Below are 22582 nucleotides of genomic sequence, written 5' to 3'. Positions count from 1 at the left end.
CTTTTTTTTTTGTCAAAAATAACCCTAAGGGTATAATGGTCAATTTACATCTAGGGGTATAATGGTAATTTTACATGCATAAGGGTATTTCAGTAATTATCACCTATGGCTAGGGTTTCATGCTCGTTTTAGCGTTCACCAAGTATTTGGAAGCACTTACCACGTCTTTTAACCAAAGTGGTCCTGTTGGCCCATTGGCCCAGTTTCGGCCCATTAAGCCCAAAACGTCATAATGTACAAAATATCGCATTCTACAGTCTTAACACTTGAATTTACCAAATAAATTAATCAGTCTTTCTTACGAGCATTCGCACACTCGCAAGCCCCCAAAATACCGACTTTTCAGCATTTCGGCATTTCGACTTTTCGGCTTTTGCCGATCTAGTCTATGAGAGGGTATCAGTTACACACCTGATTTGTGACGATATGCTGACAAGATCCACACACGAACTGCCTACAAATAGATTACTAACACGTTAATCTAACTACTAAAACGAACTATAACTAACCTCTTACCACATTCGACCCAAAGCACTTTGGCACTAGCGAACCTACCTTTGCCGAAACTAGCGATTGAGTTTAGATTCAGTCGTTTCCCCTTGTCCAAGCCTTTGATCAGCAGCCTTTGAATCGCACTATCATCATAATAAACAATTGTCACAATCCTTTAGAGCCTTAAAGCCCAATCGACAGCCTCCCTAAGCCTTTAGGGATTTCGACTTTTTTAAATCCCGAAATAAAGAATAGATTCGAAAACTTACCACCAGTTTCTTCAGCCAACGATTTCACTTAAGCTCTTATTTGATTCTGATGTAGATCTAACCCTCAAATCCTAGCAGAAGTTGATCCTTTAATGATCTAAGAATTCGGCTATGCCCCTAAAATATGGGGTTTTCGGCTTTTAGTACAGTGATGAAGAGATGAGGGTTTTTGTAGTGGTTTTGTCGACAGAGGTTTGGGGCTCAGAGAAAGAAAGAGTTGATCACAAAGGATGAAGAAAGACGAAAAAGATATGAATAGGTTTGCTAGGAGAATTCGGCACAGACAATATGAACCTTCGGGTTTTCGACTTTTGTGATATTCGGCTGTAAGGCTTAAAAGTAAAAAGAATAAGGAAGTGGTGAAGAGTAAAGTGGTAGAAGAATTCGGCTATAGAGAAAGAAGAGGAGAAGGTAGATGGAGAGAAAAAATAAAGAAAAGAGGAGAAGGAAGGATGGTCAGAGAATCAGCATAACACACCCAAATGTCGAAATTCCCACTACTACAATACCTAGCCGAATTTCCCATGCTAAAGTCCCTTGGCCGGCCACCTCTTGCTCCTTGATCAGCTCCTAGATTTCCTGCCTTATCTTTATCCTTATCCAATCCCCTTTTCATCTTAAAATCTCCCTAACAGAGTTCCCCCTTGAGTTCCATCACCTCCCCTTTTTGTGCACAAAAAATAAACACCTTATTTGCTTGTCTTGCGGCTCGAACCTGGGCTCTTTCTACACTTCTACACACCACTTTTATAGCCTTCCTAGTGGCGCCACATGCCACTTTTCCACTTGCTTCCTTAAGCCTTATTTTACCCAAATAATATTTAAGACCCCTGTTAACCAGAGACCCCTTTTCCCTTATGGATTAAAATTAATTAAACCCCGGAATTAATCTTAAACTTGGGCCTTCTAGAGGCCCACTAACATACTTAGACTTACGCCAAGCAGTTAAGACACAAAAATTCCAAAATTCACCAAAATTAACAGAAGTCCCGAAAATTGGGGCGTTACAGACAGAGACACTCGCACTTATGAAAGAGCTCTCCAAGAAAAAGAAATGCAACTTGGCTTTTTGATCAATGAAATTCGCAAGGCGTCTATGCAAGTTGTGCAGTTATCAGATGAAGTCGAGGCTCTCAGTTGCCAATTCCCTCCGAGTCAAAGATCAAGCATATCAGAATTCTTAGAACAAGCGAAGAAACAAGGCAATGTGGCTAGAAAATTTGTGTAACGATTGAATCAAAAATAGTGAAAGGTTTTGTAATAGACTATTTTGATTAATGAAATGCCTAAGTAGGGACATCTTGAAATCGACACCAAATTCTTGCACATTCATTCATGACTAATATTCATTTGTCAATTATTCATTCATCCATTCATTGCATGAACATGTCCCATAATCATTCACTGAGGTTAAAATCGTATAATCCGCAGTTGTGACTCTACAAGTCTGGAATCACGCCATTCCTATAGGACGCGCCGAAAAGCTAGAATTATGGAAGCCGAGTTCAATGAGAGGATTGAAATGATGGAAAGGACCCAAAGAGAATTGCAAGAGCAGTTGACCAATTTACAACAGGAAGCAAGAGATTTGATGTTAAGATCTCGAGAGGAATCGCTCGAGCAAAGAGATCAGATGGCCAAAATGATGGAGATGATGACAGCTTTGGTCAAAGGAAAAAGACCTATACAGAGCCCTGACACTAGGGAGCCTCAGCCAAGAATTAATCATGATCAGGATTCGTTCTATCCCCCAAGATTCACTCCACCCCATGTACATGCAACGCAAAGAGAATATCCTCAAAGGGAACCTGCAAGCCTCGAGCAACGAACTGTACCATCTGCTCATCTAGGGCAAGGTACATTCGTATCAAACCCAAGAGCTAATCCTGCTGATCCCAATGTTCCAGATTTGGATGATCCGGTAGAAATAGCCAGAGAATTGAAAGGATGGAAAGGACCCAAAGAGAATTGAAAGAGCAGTTGACCAAGTCACAACAGGAAGCAAGAGATTTAATGTTAAGATCTCGAGAGGAATCGCTCGAGCAAAGAGATCAGATGGAGATGATGACAGCTTTGGTCAAAGGAAAGGGACCTATGCAGAGCCCTGACACTATGGAGCCTCAGCCAAGAACTAATCATGATCATGATCCGCTCTATCCCCCAGGATTCACTCCATCTCACGCACATGTAATGCAAAGAGAACGTCCTCAAGGAGAACCTGCAAGCGTGGAGCAACGACCCGTACCCCCTGCTCATTTAGGGTAAGGTATATTCGTATCGAACCCCGGAGTTAATCCTGTCGATCCCAATGTTCCAGATTTGGATGATCCGTTAGAAATAGTCAGGTTGAAAATAGATGATCATGATGTTCAGGATAAGTATAGGAGTTTGGAAGAAAGACTCAAAGCGATAGAAGGTACTGAAGCCTTCTCTGCATTGAGTGCCAAAGAGCTCAGTTTGGTGCCCGATCTGGTTCTACCTCTGAAATTCAAAGTACCAGATTTTGAAAAATACGATGGCACGAGATGTCCAAAAGCGCATCTTATCATGTTCTGCCGGAAGATGACTGTTTACATGAATAAAGATAAATTGCTAATACACTATTTCCAAGATAGCTTGGTCGGATCGGCCCTTCATCATAGAAAGACTTGGCATCAGCATTTTGCGAACAATACAAGCATGTATTCGACATGGTGTCTGATCGGCTAACTCTGCAGATGATGGAAAAGAAGCCAATAGAGACTTTTAGGCAATACGCGTAAAGATGGAAGGATATCTTAGCCCAAGTAGAACCCTCATTGACCAAAACTGAAATAACGGTCCTCTTCATCAACACTTTGAAAGCACCATTTTATGATAAATTGGTAGGAAGTGCCACGAAAGACTTCGCAGATATTGTATTATCCGGGGAACTTATAGAAAATGCCATCAAAAGTGGAATAATGGAAGGTTCTGAGAGCTCGAAAAAGGCAGCACTTGTAAAGAAAAAAGAGGCAGAAGCCTATATGGTGGGAACTGAGAATCACTACACTTCTAATCTGTATCCAACCCAGTCACGACCTCGATATCGCCCACCTCCAAACTTCTATTATCCTCCCCAAAACCCTTACTATCAAGCACCACCTCATTACCCTTCTTACCCCGTCTACGCCACAAATAACCAAAAACCAGTCACTATGTTCCCACAGAATACCATGCCAGCTCAAAGCCAACGTAAAGATGAACAAAGACAGACAAGATCCAACCCTAAAAAACCCCAGTTCATCCTAATTCCCGTGTCATACGGAGAGCTGTACCCAAAACTGTTGGGAAAACAATTAATATCCCCACATTATATGGCACTCTTGAAGCCTCCATACCCAAAATGGTACGATCCTAATGCCAATTGCATGTACCACGTCGAAAACCAGGGGCATTCTCCAGAAAATTGTCTGGCATTTAAAAGGAGGGTTTAAGGCCTCATTGATGCAGGCATCTTACGATTTGATGGTACTAGCAATACAACTGGAAATCTGCTCCCTAACCATACTGAAAGGAATGTGAGCGCGGTGGCCGAGGAAGACAAGTGGCGAACCAAAAGCTGCGTTTCTGAAATAAAGAGACCTTTACAGAAGATATGGAAGGTGATGGTTGAAAAGAGTCTATTCTGTCGCCCCTACAAAATCTTTAAAGAATGAAGTATAAAAGGTCACTATTTTTGTGACTTCCATGGTACTGAAGGGTATGACATTCAGTCTTGTGAGGAATTTAGAAAGTTACTTCAAGACATGATGGACAACAAGGAGATTGGGATCTTTAACCAAGAGGCCGATGAGGGAGAAGTATGCACTTTTGACAATCAATCATCAAGTTTCCCTTATAGTGTCGATCAACCATTGGTGATTTATAACGATGCAAAAAAGGAACAAGTGAAATCGAAAATAATAATTAAAATACCATCTCCTTTCCCTTACAAAGGCAACAAGACGGTATCATGGAAATACGATGTCAACATTATCACATTTGAAGGTGAAAAATCCAAAGTCATGACTGGAAGTGTTGGAGAAGTAGGACATTTTACTCCCAGCGGGAGATGCTATTCTAAAATGGTTGAACCAACAAAAAAGATAAGTGACTCGAACCAGAAAGGAAAGGCACCGATGCATGAGGCCGAGGTCGAACTTGAGACTCCGTCCGAACAAGAAGTTAAAAGGCCTGTGAATGAAAAAGAAGTACATGAATTCTTGAAGTTCATCAAGCATAGTGAATATAACATCGTGGAACAGTTAAGCAAACAACCAGCACGACTCTCGATATTATCCCTACTATTGAATTCAGAACCATATAAGAATGCTTTGCTGAAAGTGTTAAATCAAGCTCACGTGGCAAGCAATATATCTGTCAAAAAGCTTGATAGGTGGGTGAATAACCTGAATGCAGATAATTTTATTTCTTTCAGTGATGATGAAATACCACCAAATGGTAGGGGCTCCGTAAAAGCATTGCACATCACAACCCGTTGCAAGGGTTACATAATACCGAATGTACTCATTAATAAAAGGTTTACACTCAATGTCATACCTTTGGCCACATTTTCTAGAGTTCCAATTGATCTGTCTTATCTAAGGCCTTGTCACTCCACAGTAAGAGCATTCGATGAGACAAGACGAGAAGTCATGGGAAAAATCAAAATTCCTCTAGAAGTGGGCCCCTATATATATGACATCGAGTTTCAGGTCATGGACATCACGCCCTCATATAATTGCCTTTTAAGAAGGCCTTGGATCCACTCTGTCGGGGTAGTTCCTTCATCTCTCCATCAAAAAGTAAAGTTTATCATGGATAGTCTTTTGGTCACTATCGTGGGTGAGGAGGACATTGTCGCATCTATCTCAACTGATACACCATACATCGAAGTAAGTAAGGATACAGTAGAGTGTTCCTTTCGTTCCTTCGAATTAATCAATTCTACGTTTGTTGCTAAAGGAAATAAAATTCCCGTGCCCAAGTTGTCAAGGAATACCCAGATGAGAATTGAGTTGACTGTGGGAAAGGGAGCCCGAGCAAGAAAAGGTTTAGGAAGATATCAGCAAGGGATAGTTAGAGCTCTGAAACTAGTACTCATAAGGCTCGATATGGTTTAGGGTTCCATCCAGATACGTGACAAAGAAGAAAACAGTTGCAGAAAGATCGAGAAAGGCAGATTGCAAGAGCCTTAGGCCGAGAATTAGAATGGGAGCCCATAATGTACCCTCCTTTGTCAAAAACATTTACATCTGCAGGAATGATATACCCCGGACAAGATAATCCTCGAAGCACGCTGTTATTAATTGAAAGGGGTCTTCAGAATGTCAGCATAAATGTCATTGACAAAAGAGATGATGCAATTAAAGATGTTTCAATGATACGCCATTGTCCTCCTGGATTCATTTTGAACAATTGGACTGCTGTTGATCTCCTTGTAATTTCTAAGTCTTCTCTAGAGTAATGCTCAATGTTAACACTCTTCTTTTTGTGTGTCCCTAAGTAATAGTAGGGATTCTTTTGTCAGAGCTTATGATTTGCTCTTTATCATTTAAATGAACATTAATGGAGATGCATTTTGTCATGGTCTTTTCATTCTCATTAACTTCATACTTTTTCCCTCTTCTCACAGCCTGTCGTTGCATATATCTCACATCTTTCTATTATACTTGTTGGTCCCAATACTTTGATGCTCCTCTATAGTTTTCTTTTCCATTCAACTTTCAGGTGCTTAGATATCAACGATATGAACAAACCCGTTACAAATCTTGAAATCGATTTCGAGAAAGCTATTTGTTTAGTAGAGTTCGAAGCTGAGGAAAATCTTGAAGACTATGTCTTGCCTCTAGACTTACTAAGAATGGTAGAAAAAGAAGTTAAACAGATTCTACCTCATCAAGAGTCTGTTGAGATAGTAAACTTAGGAAATGAAGAAAAAAGGTAAGAAGTGAAGATTGGGACCTCCATTTCAGATAACACCAAACATGATTTGATCACTTTGCTTCATGAGTACAAAGATGTATTTGCATGGTCGTATCAGGACATGCCAGGATTGGATGAGGATGTAGTGGTCCATAGACTCCCATTGAAACCAGAATGCAAACCTATTCAACAGAAGCTAAGATAAATGAGACCTGAAATGTTGTTAAAGATAAAAGAAGAAGTCAAGAAACAATTCGATGTTGGCTTCCTACAAGTCTCTAAATACCCACAATGGGTAGCTAACATAGTCCCAGTACCGAAGAAAGACGGCAAGGTACGAATGTGTGTGGATTATCGCGATCTGAATCGAGCAAGTCCTAAAGATAACTTTCCTTTGCCACACATCAATACATTGGTAGATAATATAGCCAAGCATTCATTGTTTTCGTTCATGGATGGATTCTAGGGTTATAATCAATTAAACCTTATCGAAGAAAAATGTTTAAAGGCAATTTGTCACGGATCGATGTACCAGAAGAGAATGATCGCGGCCATGACAAGAAAGTACGGATATGAGAATTCCACGAAGGAGAACTCGTGTTGAGAAAAATTGTCCCAACACAAAAAGACCTGCGAGGAAAATGTGCACCAAATTGGGAAGGACCGTACGTCGTGAAGAAGGCTTTCTCAGGTGGAGCTTTAATTCTCACTGAGATAGATAGGAAAGAGTTACATAACCCAGTGAACTCAGATGCTGTAAAGAAATATTATGCCTAAAAAAAAAAAAGATCAAGGTGAAAACCCGAAAAGGGCATCTTGATTAACACAAAAGATTAGGATGAAAACCCGAAAGGGCGTTCTAATGAAGAAAACACTGGGCTTGAAAAGTAAGGCATTTTGAATGGTGGGTCAAACAACGAGACTACAGTATTTGAAGCATTTCTGAAAACTCGAGATCTTCTACGCAAGAAGCCATGCTTGAAAAGATTCTTGATTAAGAAACGTGGAAGAGTTTATGCGTTGAAAATCTAAGCATTTGTATCCGCTGAATGCGATCCCCTTTCTTTTTATTACACTTTTTACTATTCTTGGTTAACTTTCTTTGTTTGTCACCTTTGAAATAAATAAATGGAGGTATCCCTTTTGTACCTACCGGACCATTTTCATGCATCTCATTATGTGGTTTATTTAAATGATAAATAGTGAAATGACATACTCTAGACAAAAGAAATGTTGAGCATTACTCGGGTAAGAATTTGATAAGTACAAGAGTCTCAAAGTAAGGACAAAGTTCAACCAGGGCCAAAAGAGTGATATCTGAGAAACGTTGATTACTCGTGAAGCTTGAGGAAGGATACAGGGCCTAAAGAGAAAGTCAAAAGCCGAAGTAATGAACGCAGATCATCACAAAAATTGTGACGAAAAAAGACATACGACAAACATACCTAAGGCGCATAGCATAATTATGTAGGCATAAAGACATTTAAGACAAACATGTGCATATCATGATAACATCATACATGACATATACAGGTATTCCAATAGAGCAAGAGGATGAGATGATAGCTGTACTGAATCAAAGGAAAAGACACCTGAATTCCACCAGATGACATGTTTTGGTATTCTGGTTTTTATTTCTGTTTCAAAAATCAACTCATATTGTGAGAGGTGAGTTGAGCCTCAAGACATGCTGAGGTATTTTCAATTTCTGTTTTTCAATTTTTGTTCATCAGAATCAACTCATATTGTGAGAAATGAGTTGAGCCTCGGGACACGCTAAGGTATTTTCAATTTTTGTTTTTCAAAAAAAAAAAAACAAGCTCATATTGCGAGAAGTGAGTTAAGCCTCAGGACACGCTGAGGTATTTTCAATTTCTGTTTTTCAATTTATGTTCCAAAAAAATCAAGCTCATATTGCGAGAGGTGAGTTGAGCCTCAGGACACGCTGAGGTATTTTCAATTTCCTTTTTTCAATTTATGTTTCAAAAAAATCAAGCTCATATTGCGAGAGGTCAGTTGAGCCTCAGGACACGCTAAGGTATTTTCAATTTCCGTTTTTCAATTTATGTTTCAAAAATCAACTCATATTGCGAAAGGTAAGTTGAGCCTCGGGACACGCTGAGGTATTTTCAGTTTTTCTTTTTCAAATTCTATTTTTATCAAAAGTCAGCTCATATTGCGAGAGATGAGTTGAGCCTCAGGACACGCTGAGGTATTTTCAGTTTCTGTTTTTCAAATTCTATTTTTATCAAAAGTCAGCTCATATTAGGAGAGGTGAGTTGAGCCTCGGGTCACATGCCGAGGATAAAGATTGGAGTTAATCGAAGACACAGATTTTGCCTCCTTGAAGTTGTAGTGAAGCAGGTTGAAGTTACAAGTCTTATCTCCTTGAAGTTGTAGCAGAGCCCTGAAGTTACAGTGGAGCTGATCGAAGTTGCAGTGGAGCACATTGAAGTTGCAGATCTTATCTTCCTGAAGATACAGCAGAAGAGCAGATCACAACGAATTTTATATCCCTGAAGATACTAGTAGATTGAAGCTACAAGTCATAGCTCTAAAGTCGCGATGAATTGAACCAAAGCTACAAGATGCGGTGGATTAGAATGAGACTACTTGGAAAAGAGGAGCTCCAAAGCAAGTCAAGACTCGGCAAGACCAGACAAATTTGGTCTTCCTTGAAAGTCTTTGCTCTATTTCCGTTGCACGACAATGAGCAAAGAGGGGCAGCTGTAGAAGCCCAAATTCCTGGGCCCAACTAAACCTACCCAATCAGCCCACATCCCTCGAATTACCAACCCCATACCCCAAGTACCCAAAGCCCAAATTTTAATCCAATAACCCAATTCCAAACAAACCCTAACCAACCCTATACCCCAAGTACCCAAAGCCCAAATTTTAATCCAATAACCCAATTCCAAACAAACCCTGACCCACACCCACATAGCCCAAGCTCTTTGCCCAACTAGCCTAATTTAGGGTTTCAGAAAAATTAAAATCCTAAGCCTCGCCAACGTCCCATTGACCATCACCATCCCCTGGCGCCACCTGCCCCACAATCACCTCCGCCGGCTATCAACTGACCTGCAAAATCAAGCAAACACGCAAGCAATAGGATTAGGGCATTGTAAATGGCTATAAAAAAGCCAAATCTAAAACCTTTTTTCTTCTTCGGCAATTCTTGGGAAAATACAAAAAAAGCATTCGATTTTTTTTTAGCAAAAATAGCGATTCCAATAATATCAAAGTAAGAGAGTAGCATCAAATCAAACCCAATATCAGAGATCAAAGAACCGAAAATAAAAAACCTAAGGTGATTTTAACTTTCTTTTCGTTTTTGTTTTTTGGTCCATTCTTCTCGTATATATAAATATATTAAAAACCTAAAAAAAAAAAGAGAAAGAAAAAAGTACCTTTAGAGATTCCGGCCACCGTCGCACGGTGGCCGGCGATGGGCTTGCGGCAGAGCTCCTCGGTCCCCTGACCGAGATTTGGGTTGACCCAGAAAGAAGAGGAGAGCTCTCTCCTTTTTTTTTTTAAAACCTGGTGGAAATGATTTTTTTTGGAAATTTTTAGGCTTTTATAGCCTACCAAAACGGCACCGTTTTCGTGCCTAGGCCCAGACCCAAAAACGACGCCGTTTGGCATGAAGACCCGATCCGTCCGACCCGACCCAAGGAGGATCCGCGTGTTTTCTATGGAAGGGCTAATTGCACTTCTAGCCCTTCCGCATTTTTATGATTTTACAATCCAGTTTGTTGTTATATTCAATTTGGCCCAGCAATTTATTTCGGTTTCTGATTTAGTCCCCTGGATACTGCGCGTTTTGGGGAAAATGGGTTTTTTGTGCTTTTGGTCCTTCCCCTGTTTTTCGCTCGTTTAAATTGGTCCCCTTCCCTTCTTTTTATTTCAATTTCGCCCCAAGCCTTTTGTTTTTAATTCAATTCAATCCTTTTTAATTACTTTATTATTAAAATTAAATATTTTAGTATTATTGTTATTATTAGTACTATTCATGTACATATACATTATCATTATTGTTACTATTACTATTATTAATCTTCGTATTATTATTATTTCTTTATTTTTATTTTATATTATATTATATTATTAGTTTTTACCATTATTAGTATTAGTTTTAGCTTCAATTAATATTTTTAACGGCATATATATATACCTTTATGTAACATTATTAATAATTATTTTTTAATATTATCATTATTTTAATACATATATATATTAGGTGTATATTCTTTTAATAGATATTATGTATATATTTTTTATATATTATTTTAACTTTACATTATGTATATATTTTAATATCATATTATTCAGTATATTTTATTATATTGTGTATATATTTTAATAATTATATTATGTATTTATTTTTAACACTATATTACATACATACTTTTAATATTATTATTATTATTTTATATTTAGTTATATTTTTAAATATCTAGTTTTTTACTATTATATGCATATATATTATTATTATTATTGTTATATTCATTATTAATATTATTAGTACTAGTATTGATATTCACTTAATATTTATATATGTATATACATGTACATATTTATGTAGTGTGTTAATAGTTTCTTCTATATTATTATCATTTCTAATATATGTATATATCGTATATATTTATATATATATATATATTATGTATATATTTTTAATATGTCCAAGAAAACCAACTTCTCGTAACCAGAACTCACTTTTGCTGAACTTGGCATACAACTGATTATCTCTAAGAATTTGTAAAACTGTTCTCAAATGCTCTGCATGCTCAGTCTCATCATAAGAATAAATCAAAATATCATCAATGAACACAACTACAAACTTATCTAAGTACGGTCTGAAAATTCGGTTCATTAAGTCCATGAAAATGGCAGGAGCATTAGTCAAGCCAAATGGCATCACAAGGAACTCATAATGACCATACCTAGTCCGGAAAGCAGTCTTCAAGAATCTGACTCTTTAACTCGCAACTGATAGTATCCAGATCTCAAATCTATCTTGGAAAACACAGTAGCTCCCTTCAATTGATCAAACAGATCATCAATTCTGGGCAATGGATACTTGTTCTTTACTGTTACCTTGTTAAGTTGCTGATAATCTATGCACAATCTCATCGACCCGTCTTTCTTTTTCACAAATAGCACTGGTGCACCCCATGGTGAACTACTGGTCTTACAAAGCCTTTATCTGTTAATTCTTGCAACTGAGCTTTCAATTCTTTCAATTCCAACGAGCCATTCTATAAGGAGCAATAGAAATGGGCGTGGTACCGGAATCAACTCAATACCAAACTCAACTTCTCTAACAGAGGCAAACCGGTAGTTCTTCCGAAACATATCGGAAACTCACATACCACAAGTCTTGATTCAATTTTCAATTCGGATCTTTAGTGTTCAACACAAAAGCAAGATAAGCTTCATACCCTTTTCTCAAACATTTACGAGCAAACATAACGAAATTATGGAAATAAACTATCGACTCTTCCGAATTAACCCAAGAATTTCACCATTTTCACACTTCAACTCAATGAATTTCTTTCCACAATTCACTATCACATCATGTGTAGTCAACCAATCCATACCAAGAATCACATCAAACTCATCAAATGGCAATAGCATGAGATCGATCAGAAAACAGTAGCCTCTAATCATTAAAGGACAATTTCTACATACTTTATCTACTAATACATGCTTGCCTAATGGATTCGATACTTTAATCACAAATTCTGTAGATTCTATAGGCATACTTATACTAGGCATCAATTTCATACAAACATAAGAATGAGTCGAACCCGGATCAATCAGAGCAATGACATTAATATCATGTAGAGAAAAATGTACCCGTAATCACATTAGGGGTGGATGCCTCTTCGCGTGCACGAATAGCATAAGTCCTTGCAGGGGCTCTAACATCTGGTCTCACAGCTGAATCTCTAAAGGTACCTCTGTTACTTGCTCCTACTCCCGGTTGCCTCGGTGATCTGCCTCTAGTAAGAGCATTTCCGGATCTAGCACTCTGTGTTACCTCTCAGCTAGCCACTTCTGGACATTCTCGTACAAAATGATCTGGAGCACCACATTTATAGCAAACATTTTCGCTTTGCGACAAGGACCATAATGAAGTCTACCACACCGTGGACACCACGATCTACCATGTCGACATTACCTACACTCGTAGTCGAGGTGGTCTGAGCCTTCGGATCCTTAAATCTTCTACCTCTATTCTGACTAGATTGCCCTGCCGAAAAACTAGATCTGGTAGAAAACTCTTTGGGCCTCTTGGATGTAGCCTGAAATGATCTACTCATCTGTCTTTTCTTTGTATCTTGTGTCTTTGTCTCAACTTTGCCTTTTCTTTTTAACAGCTCCTCTGCCTTACAGGCTCTCTCAACTAAAATAACGAACTCTTTTATTTCTAGGACACCCACTGACAGTCGGATATCATCATTTAACCCATCCTCAAACCTTTTACACATGATAGCCTCTATGGACACACATTCTTGAGCATATTTACTAAGCCTGACAAATTCACGCTCATAATCGGTCACCGTCATATTGCCTTGTTTCAATTCCAGGAATTCCTTTCTCTTCTGGTCAATAAACCTCTGACTGATGTACTTTTTACGAAATTCTTCCTAAAAAAATCCCAAGTGACCCTCTCTTTCGGTACAACTGATACAAGTGTCTTCCAGCAGTAGTAGGCTGAGTCTCTAAGAAGTGATACTACACATTTCATACATTCCTCGGGTGTACAAGATAATTCGTCAAAGACTCTGATAGTATTTTCTAACCAAAATTTTGCTCTTTTTGCATCATCATCTTTTGTTGCTCGGAACTCTTCTGCCCCTTGTTTCCTGATTCTATCAACTGGTGGCTTTTCTCTTACCACTGTACCTGTGACTGAGGAAGCTTGAGCTACATGGGTAGCCTGAGAATCATGAGGGGGTGGAGGTCTAGCTGCTGGATTCGTACGAACGAACTCGACCAACAAATCATTCAAAGCTCGGAAGAGAGCTTCTCGAGTCACTCCTCTCTGATCAACTATTACTGGCCTATTCTCAGATGGCGCTGCCCTTTCTACGGGAGCAAGCGCATTACTTTCTACATCATCATCACCAGCTCGCCCGGGATCCATTACTATAAAACAAAATATTTAAAAATCGTCAGGAGTCGTCACACTATCAAAATACAAGTATGGCATGTATAGCTAGACTTTTTCTCACACTAACTGTTTCGAGAACAGACTAAACCTGCTCTGATACCAATAAATGTTACACCCCCACGCCCGAAACCGTCAACGGAGTCAAGCTTGAGGTGTTACTAAACTTATCTTACCTTTTAAACAACTCTAAACCACTTATTTTAATTTTTGAAATAAACTATTTTTCTGCATCATGGTTGCTTAAAAATTCATTTCTCGAGTTTAAAAACTCGAAATTAAGATCCGTAAATTTTTCCTGAAACTAGAATCATATATCTATCTACTAATTGTTTTTATAGAATTTTTTACTTGGCCAATTAGTACAGTTTATTAGTTAAAGTTTCCCCTGTTTCAAAACTCGACTGCACTGACCTCTTCTTACTATGAACCATATTTCTTCCTGTAAAAAATTCATATGACTAACCGATTGTTTCTCTTAAAACTAGACTCAACAAGGATTCTAACCATATAAAGTAAACCTTCTAATTAGTTTTGTACAATTTATGGTGAATTTCCAAAGTTGAAATAGGGGATCCAGAAATTGCTCTGACCCTGTTTCACTAAAACTTAGATATCTCATAAAATATAATACCTTTACCTTTTTTGCTTATTCCATAAGAAAATAGACATAATAAGATTTAATTTCATATATTATTCATCTTCAAAATATGTTTCTAAAATTTTTAGTGATTTTTCAAAGTTACATCATTTCTGTTACTTGAATCTGTTTTTTACGTTACTTTCACATTTTTCATAATTTTCATGTGATAATCACCATTCAATCATACATATTAATAAACATGTATATCATCGGCCATTTTATTAGCTAATCACTAGCAAGTATTTACACATCATTCATTTTTCATATTATACCAAAAGTAGCTAAGTTTCTATACATGCTATACCCAAAACAAAACGTCTAATTATATCGAGTTATTTCTTTGATAGTGTGATCGGCCTCCGATGTTTCCTTCGATCCCCGAGTGGCTAGATAAGTACTATAAGAAGAAGAAAATAAAGAGATTAAGCACTAGGCTTAGTAAGCTTACAAGCAAATAAATCACAACATTCAACATAATGGATAATTATGCATAATATCATCTAACATCATAAATTTCTTTACTTCTCAATTTCTATCTTCTTCTTTATTCCCTTACCTTCTTTCTTACCTAACCTTTCCTTTTTCATAAATATAATCTACTTTTCCTTTTCTGTTAATTCACTGTAATTTAACTCGTACCCTGACCCGTTGAACCACTCGAAATACTAAGGATACTAGGGTCGTTCCTGTCTTTCAATATCCTGCCAATGCCATGTCTTTGACATGGATTTACATGAATTATTCTGCTCCAATGCCATATATAATATGGACTTACATGGCTCAATCCTGTCTCCAAAGCCATATTTCTAATATGGACTTACATGGCTCATTTCATTACATCTGTCAACCCTAATATCCTAACATTCCTAGGGTTCAACCGGCTTTCTAACACTTTTCCTCTGTCACTTCACCTTAAATTCGACTTTAAATATTTTCATAACATAAATATATAAATGCTAGAAATTGACAATAATAATGTAAAATAAAAAGAATATTGCATTTATTTACTGTAACTTACCTTGATACAAAATGTGACTAAACTTTACAATTTAGTCCTTTACTTTTTATTTTCCCTGATCTACTCCCGAATTTCGTTCTTCTTGATCTATAATAGCAAATTTAACTTATTTAATATTCACATTTATTAAAACAGTCCGTGACCCAAACTTTGGCAAAATTATATTTTTACCCCTAAACTTTCACATATTTGCACTTTTGCCCCAAAGCTCGTAAATTAAACTTCATCCTATTTTCTTATGTTTTATGACATGCTGATCATTTTTCCCTTCTATGGAAATATCAAAATCACACTCTAACATATACTTATGACTATTGGTATTTTTTTTCCGATTTAAGCCATTTTACTCGTTTTCACTTAAAACCGAGTAGCATAAGTTGTTTAACATAATTTAAAACCTCATATTCTATCATAAAACACCAAAATACACAAATTTCAGCTATGGGTATTTTTCCAAATATGAACCCTAGGTTGAATTATTGCTAGAATAAGCTTAATCAAGTTCTGGGACTCCAAAACGTAAAGATCATTAAAAGCGGGCTTAGAATCACTTACTATGAGGCTTGAAAGTTGAAGAAACCCCAGCTATGGAGGAGAGAAAAATCGGCAGAAACTAATTGAGAAGATGACCATTTTGTGTTATTTTTCCCTTTTTAATTCATTTAATATTCAAATGACCAAATTGCCCTCCTTACTAAACTTTCAAAAATTCCTTCCATGTCCTAATTTTTGTCCATGAACTTAAAATTGGTCAATTTGTTATTTAAACCCTCCTAATTAATATTCCAAAGCAATTTCATACTAAAAACTTCTAGAATGCAAGTTTTGCAAATTATTCGATTTAGTCCCTAACCTCAACTTAAGCACTTTATGCATAGAATTTCATCACGAAATTTTCACACAATCATGCAATCATACCATGAACCTCAAAATAATAATAAAATAAATTTTTCTACCTCGGATTTATGGTTTCGCAACCACTGTTCTGTTTAGGCCCTATTTTGGGATGTTACAATGTATGTATATAGGTAACATTATTAGTGTTTTTAATATCATGTTTCCATCATTTTACTAACTTTTATTATATGTATATATATATTCATTGTTTTTATTTTGTGTTTAATACTATTACTACGTTTAATATCGCATGCATTGTTATTGTTTTTAATATTATTGTCGTATTTATTATTTGCTTGATGTATTTCTAATTCTTTTATTTGTGTTCTTACCCATTACATACAGTTTGCTTTTCTTATTATATTATTAGCATATTATTATTTTATTATTATTTTCTTTTTATTGTAAATATTGTTTTTGGTTTTATCCTAATGTTCTTATATTATATGTTAATATTTTTCATTCATTATATCATTGTTTGCACTGTTCATTTATTTATGAATTTTATTTTAAAAAATATTTTATTCATTTTTTAAATTTCAATAAATAAGGCAACGTGCCAATTTAACATTAAGTCGTTGATTTCATCGCTATGATGGGTGAATATCATTGGCTCGTGTTAAAAACGGAACGTCTTTCTCAAAAGAAATCGAAATTATAAAAATTCTCGTGTTTTGATCGGATCATGATTAAATGTTACGTTGAACTCGCATTTTCGAAAATTAAGACAACACATGTTTAACGAGATACCAATTTTGGGCGTCGTGAGGGTGCTAATACCTTCCTCGTGCGTAACCAACTCCCGAACCCTATTTTTTCTCTGGCTTTTGACGTAGACCTAAATTCGACCTTTATTTTTGTTCAAGAATAAATTTTATTTTCTAAAAAGATGATTTATTAGGTGTCCAATCACACCTAGGAAAAGATCGGTGGCGACTCTTTTTTAGTAAAATCAAAAGTCAGTTTTCAAATTTTCAAGAAATCGCCTCAATTAGCGACCAAAGCGAAATTTTTACGTCGCTACACAACTGGTCAAAGAAATTACATGGAATGGATCATCATTATCTCAATTAGACCCTCGCACAAGTCTATGTGAACAAGAAGTTCAAAGGATCACACATTTGCAAAACATTGCCAATCAACTACCAGATTCATTTACTGACCTAAAGAGAATTACAAAATCTCACATACCAGCTGAAAATGCTCCAATACGAATTGATATCCCAATAGGGTATATTGTTAGTGCAAAATAAAGTAATACATGGAATGGATCATCATTATCTCAATTAGATCCTCACACAAGTCTATGTGAACAAGAAGTTCAAAGGATCACACATTTGCAAAACATTGCCAATCAACTACCAGATTCATTTACTGACCTAAAGAGAATTAAAAAATCTCACATACTAGCTGAAAATTCTCCAATACGAATTGATATCCCAATAGGGTATATTGTTAGTGCAAAATAAAGTAACACATGGAATGGATCATCATTATCTCAATTAGATCCCCGCACAAGTCTATGTGAACAAGAAGTTCAAAGGATCACACATTTGCAAAACATTGCCAATCAACTACCAGATTTATTTACTGACCTAAAGAGAATTACAAAATCTCACATACCAGCTAAAAATGCTCCAATACGAATTGATATCCCAATAGGGTATATTGTTAGTTCAAAATAAAGTAATACACGCCTGAAGTGTGGAAGGCCAATCGGTTCCAGAGATAAAAATCCTCGTAAAAGGAAAGGAACAATTTTTCAAGATAGTAATATTATGGAGGCAAGTGCCCAAGAAGAGGCCAAAGATATAACTAATCAAAAAAACCCCAGAAGAGGTTCAGGCACCTGAAAATGGTGATAACGAATAAATCTCAATAAGTTATGTTACTTTAGGAAAAAGATGGAACCGAAAAAATATAGTTGCCGACAACAATTTTTCTTATAATGTTGCTATTGAAAAAACAAAAGAAAACGTGGATCCTGAGCCTAAATCTATTGAGGAATGTAGAAATAGAAAAGATTGGTCAAAATGAAAAGACGCAATTCAAGCATAATTAATTTCACTTTCTAAACGTGAGGTTTTTGGACCTATAGTCCAAACACCTAAATATGTAAAGCCGGTAAGATATAAATGGATATTTGTGCGAAAATGAAATGAGAAAAATTAAGTCGTAACATATAAATCACGACTTGTAGAACAAAGATTTTCGCAAAGGCCCGACATTGATTATGAAGAGACATATTCTCCTGTGGTGGATGCAATCACGTTTAGATACCTTATTAGTCTGGCAGTACATGAAAAACTTGACATGCGTTTAATGGATGTTGTTACAGCCTATTTGTATGGTACACTTGATAATGAAATTTATATGAAAATCCCAGAAGGATTTAAAATCCTTGAAGGATATAGAGTTTCCCGGGAAAATTGCTCAATGAGATTAAAGAAAAGTTTATATGGATTAAAACAATCTGGACATATGTGGTACAATCATCTTAGTGAATATTTGTTAAAAGAAGGTTATAAAAACGATCCAATCTACCCATGTGTTTTTATAAAAAGGTTTAAATCAAACCTTGTGATAATTTCTATTTATGTTGATGATCTCAACATTATTGGAACTCCTGAAGAGCTTCAAAATGCAGTAAATTATTTAAAGAAAGAATTTGAGATGAAAGATCTTAGAAAAATAAAATTTTATCTTGGCCTGCAGATCAAGCATTTAAAAGATGGAATTCATGTCCAGTAGTCAACTTATACAAAAAAGATCTTAAATAAATTTTATATAGATAAAGCACATCCATTGAGTACCCTGATAGTTGTACGACCGTTAGATGTGAATAAAGATCAATTTCATCCTTGTGAGAATGATGAAGAGTTTCTTGGTCTTGAAGTACCATATCTAAGTGCCATAGGAGCATTGATGTATCTTGCAAGTAACACAAGACTTGATATAACTTTTGCTGAAACTTGTTAGCCAGATTTAGTTCTTCTCCAACATGTAGACATTAGAATGAAATTAAACATGTATTTAGATATCTTAGAGGGACCATTGATATGGGTTTATTTTATTCAAATGATTCAAAATCACTATTAGTTGGTTATGCTGATGCTGGATATTTATCGGATCCATATAAAGGTCGATTTCAAACGGGATATTTATTTACATGTGGAGGTACTACCATATCATAGCGTTCGACAAAGCAAACATTAGTTGTTGCCTCTTCAAATCATGCCGAAATAATTGCAATGCATGAAGCAAACCGAAAGTGTGCTTGGCTAAGGCTATTAACCCAACATATCCAGAAGATATGTAATTTGCCTTTACCGAAAAATATGCCAACTATCTTATACGAAGATAATGCAGCATGTATAAGTCAATTAAAGGGTGGTTATATCAAAGGTGACAGAACGAAACATATTTCACCAAAATTATTCTTCACTCGTGATCTTGAGAAGAAAGGTGACATAGAAGTTCAACAAATTCGTTCTAGCGATAATTTAGCAGATCTTTTTACCAAGGCATTGCCAACTTCAACATTTGAATGACTACGAAACAAGGTTGGAATACGTCGACTCAAATATATAATGTGATGTCGTCATTAGGGGGAGTCTAAAACATGTTGTACTCTTTTCCTTTTAACTAAGGTTTTGTCCCACTAGGTTTTCCTGGTAAAGGATTTTAACGAGCAACTTGTAATAGGAGATTGTGTACTATTTTTCCTTCATTAGGTTTTTATCCCACAGGGTTTTTCCTAATAACGGTTTTAATGAGGCATATTTTTATTTAAAAAGACATCCAAGAGAGAGTGTTGTAAATTAAATGGATGTCTATAACCTCCTTAAGCATATTAAAGAAAAGAGATAAAACTCATTACTTTATTTATAATCAAGAGATCATTAAATGGAGTAATTAAGAAAACTTAGTTCATTAAATACATTTATTAATTAAATGTAAAACAGCTTATAAATAATACATTATAAGTGAAAATAATACAATAAAAAATTATCACGTATTTTCATTCACTTTTATTTATTGTTTTATTAATTTTTCTATAACAATATATCATTTCTTTCTCTTTTGACTTGCAACACACTTTTCACCATAAGAAAAGTTGCTGGCCCACACATGTGTATATATATATATATATATAGGGCACACAAACAGATAGTGGGACCCTTGGGGCCATGCCCATCAAGTTTGTAAGTTGAAAAGCTTGAATTGTCCATTAATGAATGGTTTGATTAGCAGGAATAGATCTTCCCTTATTATTTACAAATATGTATCCTGATACATTAATATTTGTTGTTGTTGGGTGAAAACATTAAGTATGAGAAGGTGAATGTTACCCAAAATGCAGCAACCAGCTGGCATATGATTATTGTATCAATCAACAATTAATGTAGCCAAAGTTGGGTAGCTTACTTAACTTCACTAATTAATTTCACCATTTTATTGTAATTGCTTTTCATGCAAGGCTGTCTCTTCCCCTTTTCTATGCAATTTTGACTTCTTTCTTCTTTCTATTTATTAATTAAAATATATTAAATCATTTATGGTAAAAGAAATTAAAATATTGAAATTAAATCATTATATATATATATATATACACATACAAGATAAAAAATGTATATATATGTTTACACCATACCTTAAAAATGCCCAACTAACATACAATCGCAGTCCTTATCCTCCTATGTATCTTTATATATTGTTATAGGAAAATGTGGTTTTAATACATAATTAAAATTTTAATCTATTTTTAAGCTTTTTAGTTTAACATTGTATTTAAAATTAGTTTTAAAACATGAATACTTTTTTTTATAATTGATGTTATTTTAAAATTTTAAAAGTAATGAAATATTATTTATATATTCGTTATTTAATATATTATGTATTTTTAATAATAATAATTTATATTTATATATTTTAAATTAGGTAAACGATATAAATAGTTACCAAACTTTCAAAAAAATTATTTTAGGCATTCAATTTTTTTTAATTTAAATACTCATATTAAATAGTTTGATCATTTTAATCACTTTTATTAAATTGATAAACATAAATCTAACCTGGGATTTTTTCTAAAATTTTTATTTTCCACGTCATTTAGGTAAAATAAAAAATTATCATTTTTAAACAACAGAATCCCTTCAATGGCGCTTTCATTCATGAACCCCCAACAAACAATATCCCATTTGATCTCCTAATCCCAGAGCTAAACCCATCACCAAGAGCTAACCTTGTAGCAAAGTTCAACCCTTTTCTTAAAGGAACATCGAGTTGACCTACTGAGTTATCTCCTCTGCAAAGTAACTCATCATCTGAGTTAACCCACAAACATGGTTCCCCTCAGTTTCAATGTTCACCATTGTCATGTTCCTGAATTACCCTTCTATGGTTTCCACCATTGAGTTACTTCCGCATAAACATAATTTTCTTTGATTTCAATGTTCACCATTGACATATTCCTGAATCGCCTTTTTATGGTTTCCACCACTGAATTACTTCCCCACAAACATGGTTTCCCTCAATTTCAATGTTCACCATTGACATGTTCCCAAATTGCATTTTATTTAACAAATGAATTATCCCAATTATTACACAGTCGAATCAAATTATATCATCACGAACTACGAACTAAGAACTAGTACAAAGTAAAATATAATTTAATAGCATTTTAGTTTTAGATATTAAATTAAATAAAAAATAAAAAAGTATTATATAAAAAGAAAATAACTATTTATTTTAAAGGAAAATGAAAGGTCTAATTTGCTTGATAGGTCTAAGTTTTACCTATTTATATAAAAATATAAGTAACTATTTATTTAAAAGATGAAAAATCTAGTTTGCCATTATTTGTAAAAAATTAATCTATTCATATTTTTATTTGGTAGGGTAAAAAATAGAAAGATCGAAAATATATGTTTTCTTTTTATTGATGTGCATGATAGATAGATGGAAAATTGAAAGAAAAAAGAGAATTCATCTTTCCATTTTTTCTTTGGTAGAGTTTAAAAGTAAGAAGAAAGAAAATAATATCTTCCAAGACGCATAATTTGAATTTACTTGTATCTCTCTTTTTCTATTATTATTATTCCAATTTGAAAAGATTTATTTTTATGTATTAAAATAAAAATGATCAACTCCCAGTG

At 35.3% G+C, this 22582-nt stretch overlaps 1 protein-coding gene across 1 annotated transcript; it reads left to right on the top strand.

The window, feature by feature from the left end:
* The first annotated feature begins 2415 nt into the window (after window positions 1–2415).
* On the top strand, window positions 2416–5884 carry LOC108455065 (uncharacterized). The gene is made up of 5 exons (XM_053018618.1): window positions 2416–2617; window positions 3079–3177; window positions 3630–3974; window positions 4233–4384; window positions 4496–5884. Exons 1-5 carry the CDS (start codon window positions 2416–2418, stop codon window positions 5882–5884), a joined length of 2187 nt encoding a protein of 728 aa, XP_052874578.1.
* The last annotated feature ends 16698 nt before the right edge of the window (window positions 5885–22582 follow it).

Source organism: Gossypium arboreum, chromosome 9, assembly GCF_025698485.1.
Source record: "Gossypium arboreum isolate Shixiya-1 chromosome 9, ASM2569848v2, whole genome shotgun sequence".
Classification (NCBI taxonomy): domain Eukaryota; kingdom Viridiplantae; phylum Streptophyta; class Magnoliopsida; order Malvales; family Malvaceae; genus Gossypium; species Gossypium arboreum.
The sequence above is the reverse complement of the archived record's forward strand: the minus strand, read 5'-3'. Positions and strand labels throughout refer to the sequence as shown.

Excerpts from the sequence above, each read along its gene's own strand:
- LOC108455065 (XM_053018618.1), top strand. The coding sequence starts at position 2,416 with ATGACAGCTTTGGTCAAAGGAAAAAGACCTATACAGAGCCCTGACACT. Across the intron at positions 2,618-3,078 it reads ATCTGCTCATCTAGGGCAAG|ATTTGGATGATCCGTTAGAA; the intron begins GTACATTCGTAT and ends CCAATGTTCCAG. Across the intron at positions 3,975-4,232 it reads CATGCCAGCTCAAAGCCAAC|GCATCTTACGATTTGATGGT; the intron begins GTAAAGATGAAC and ends TCATTGATGCAG.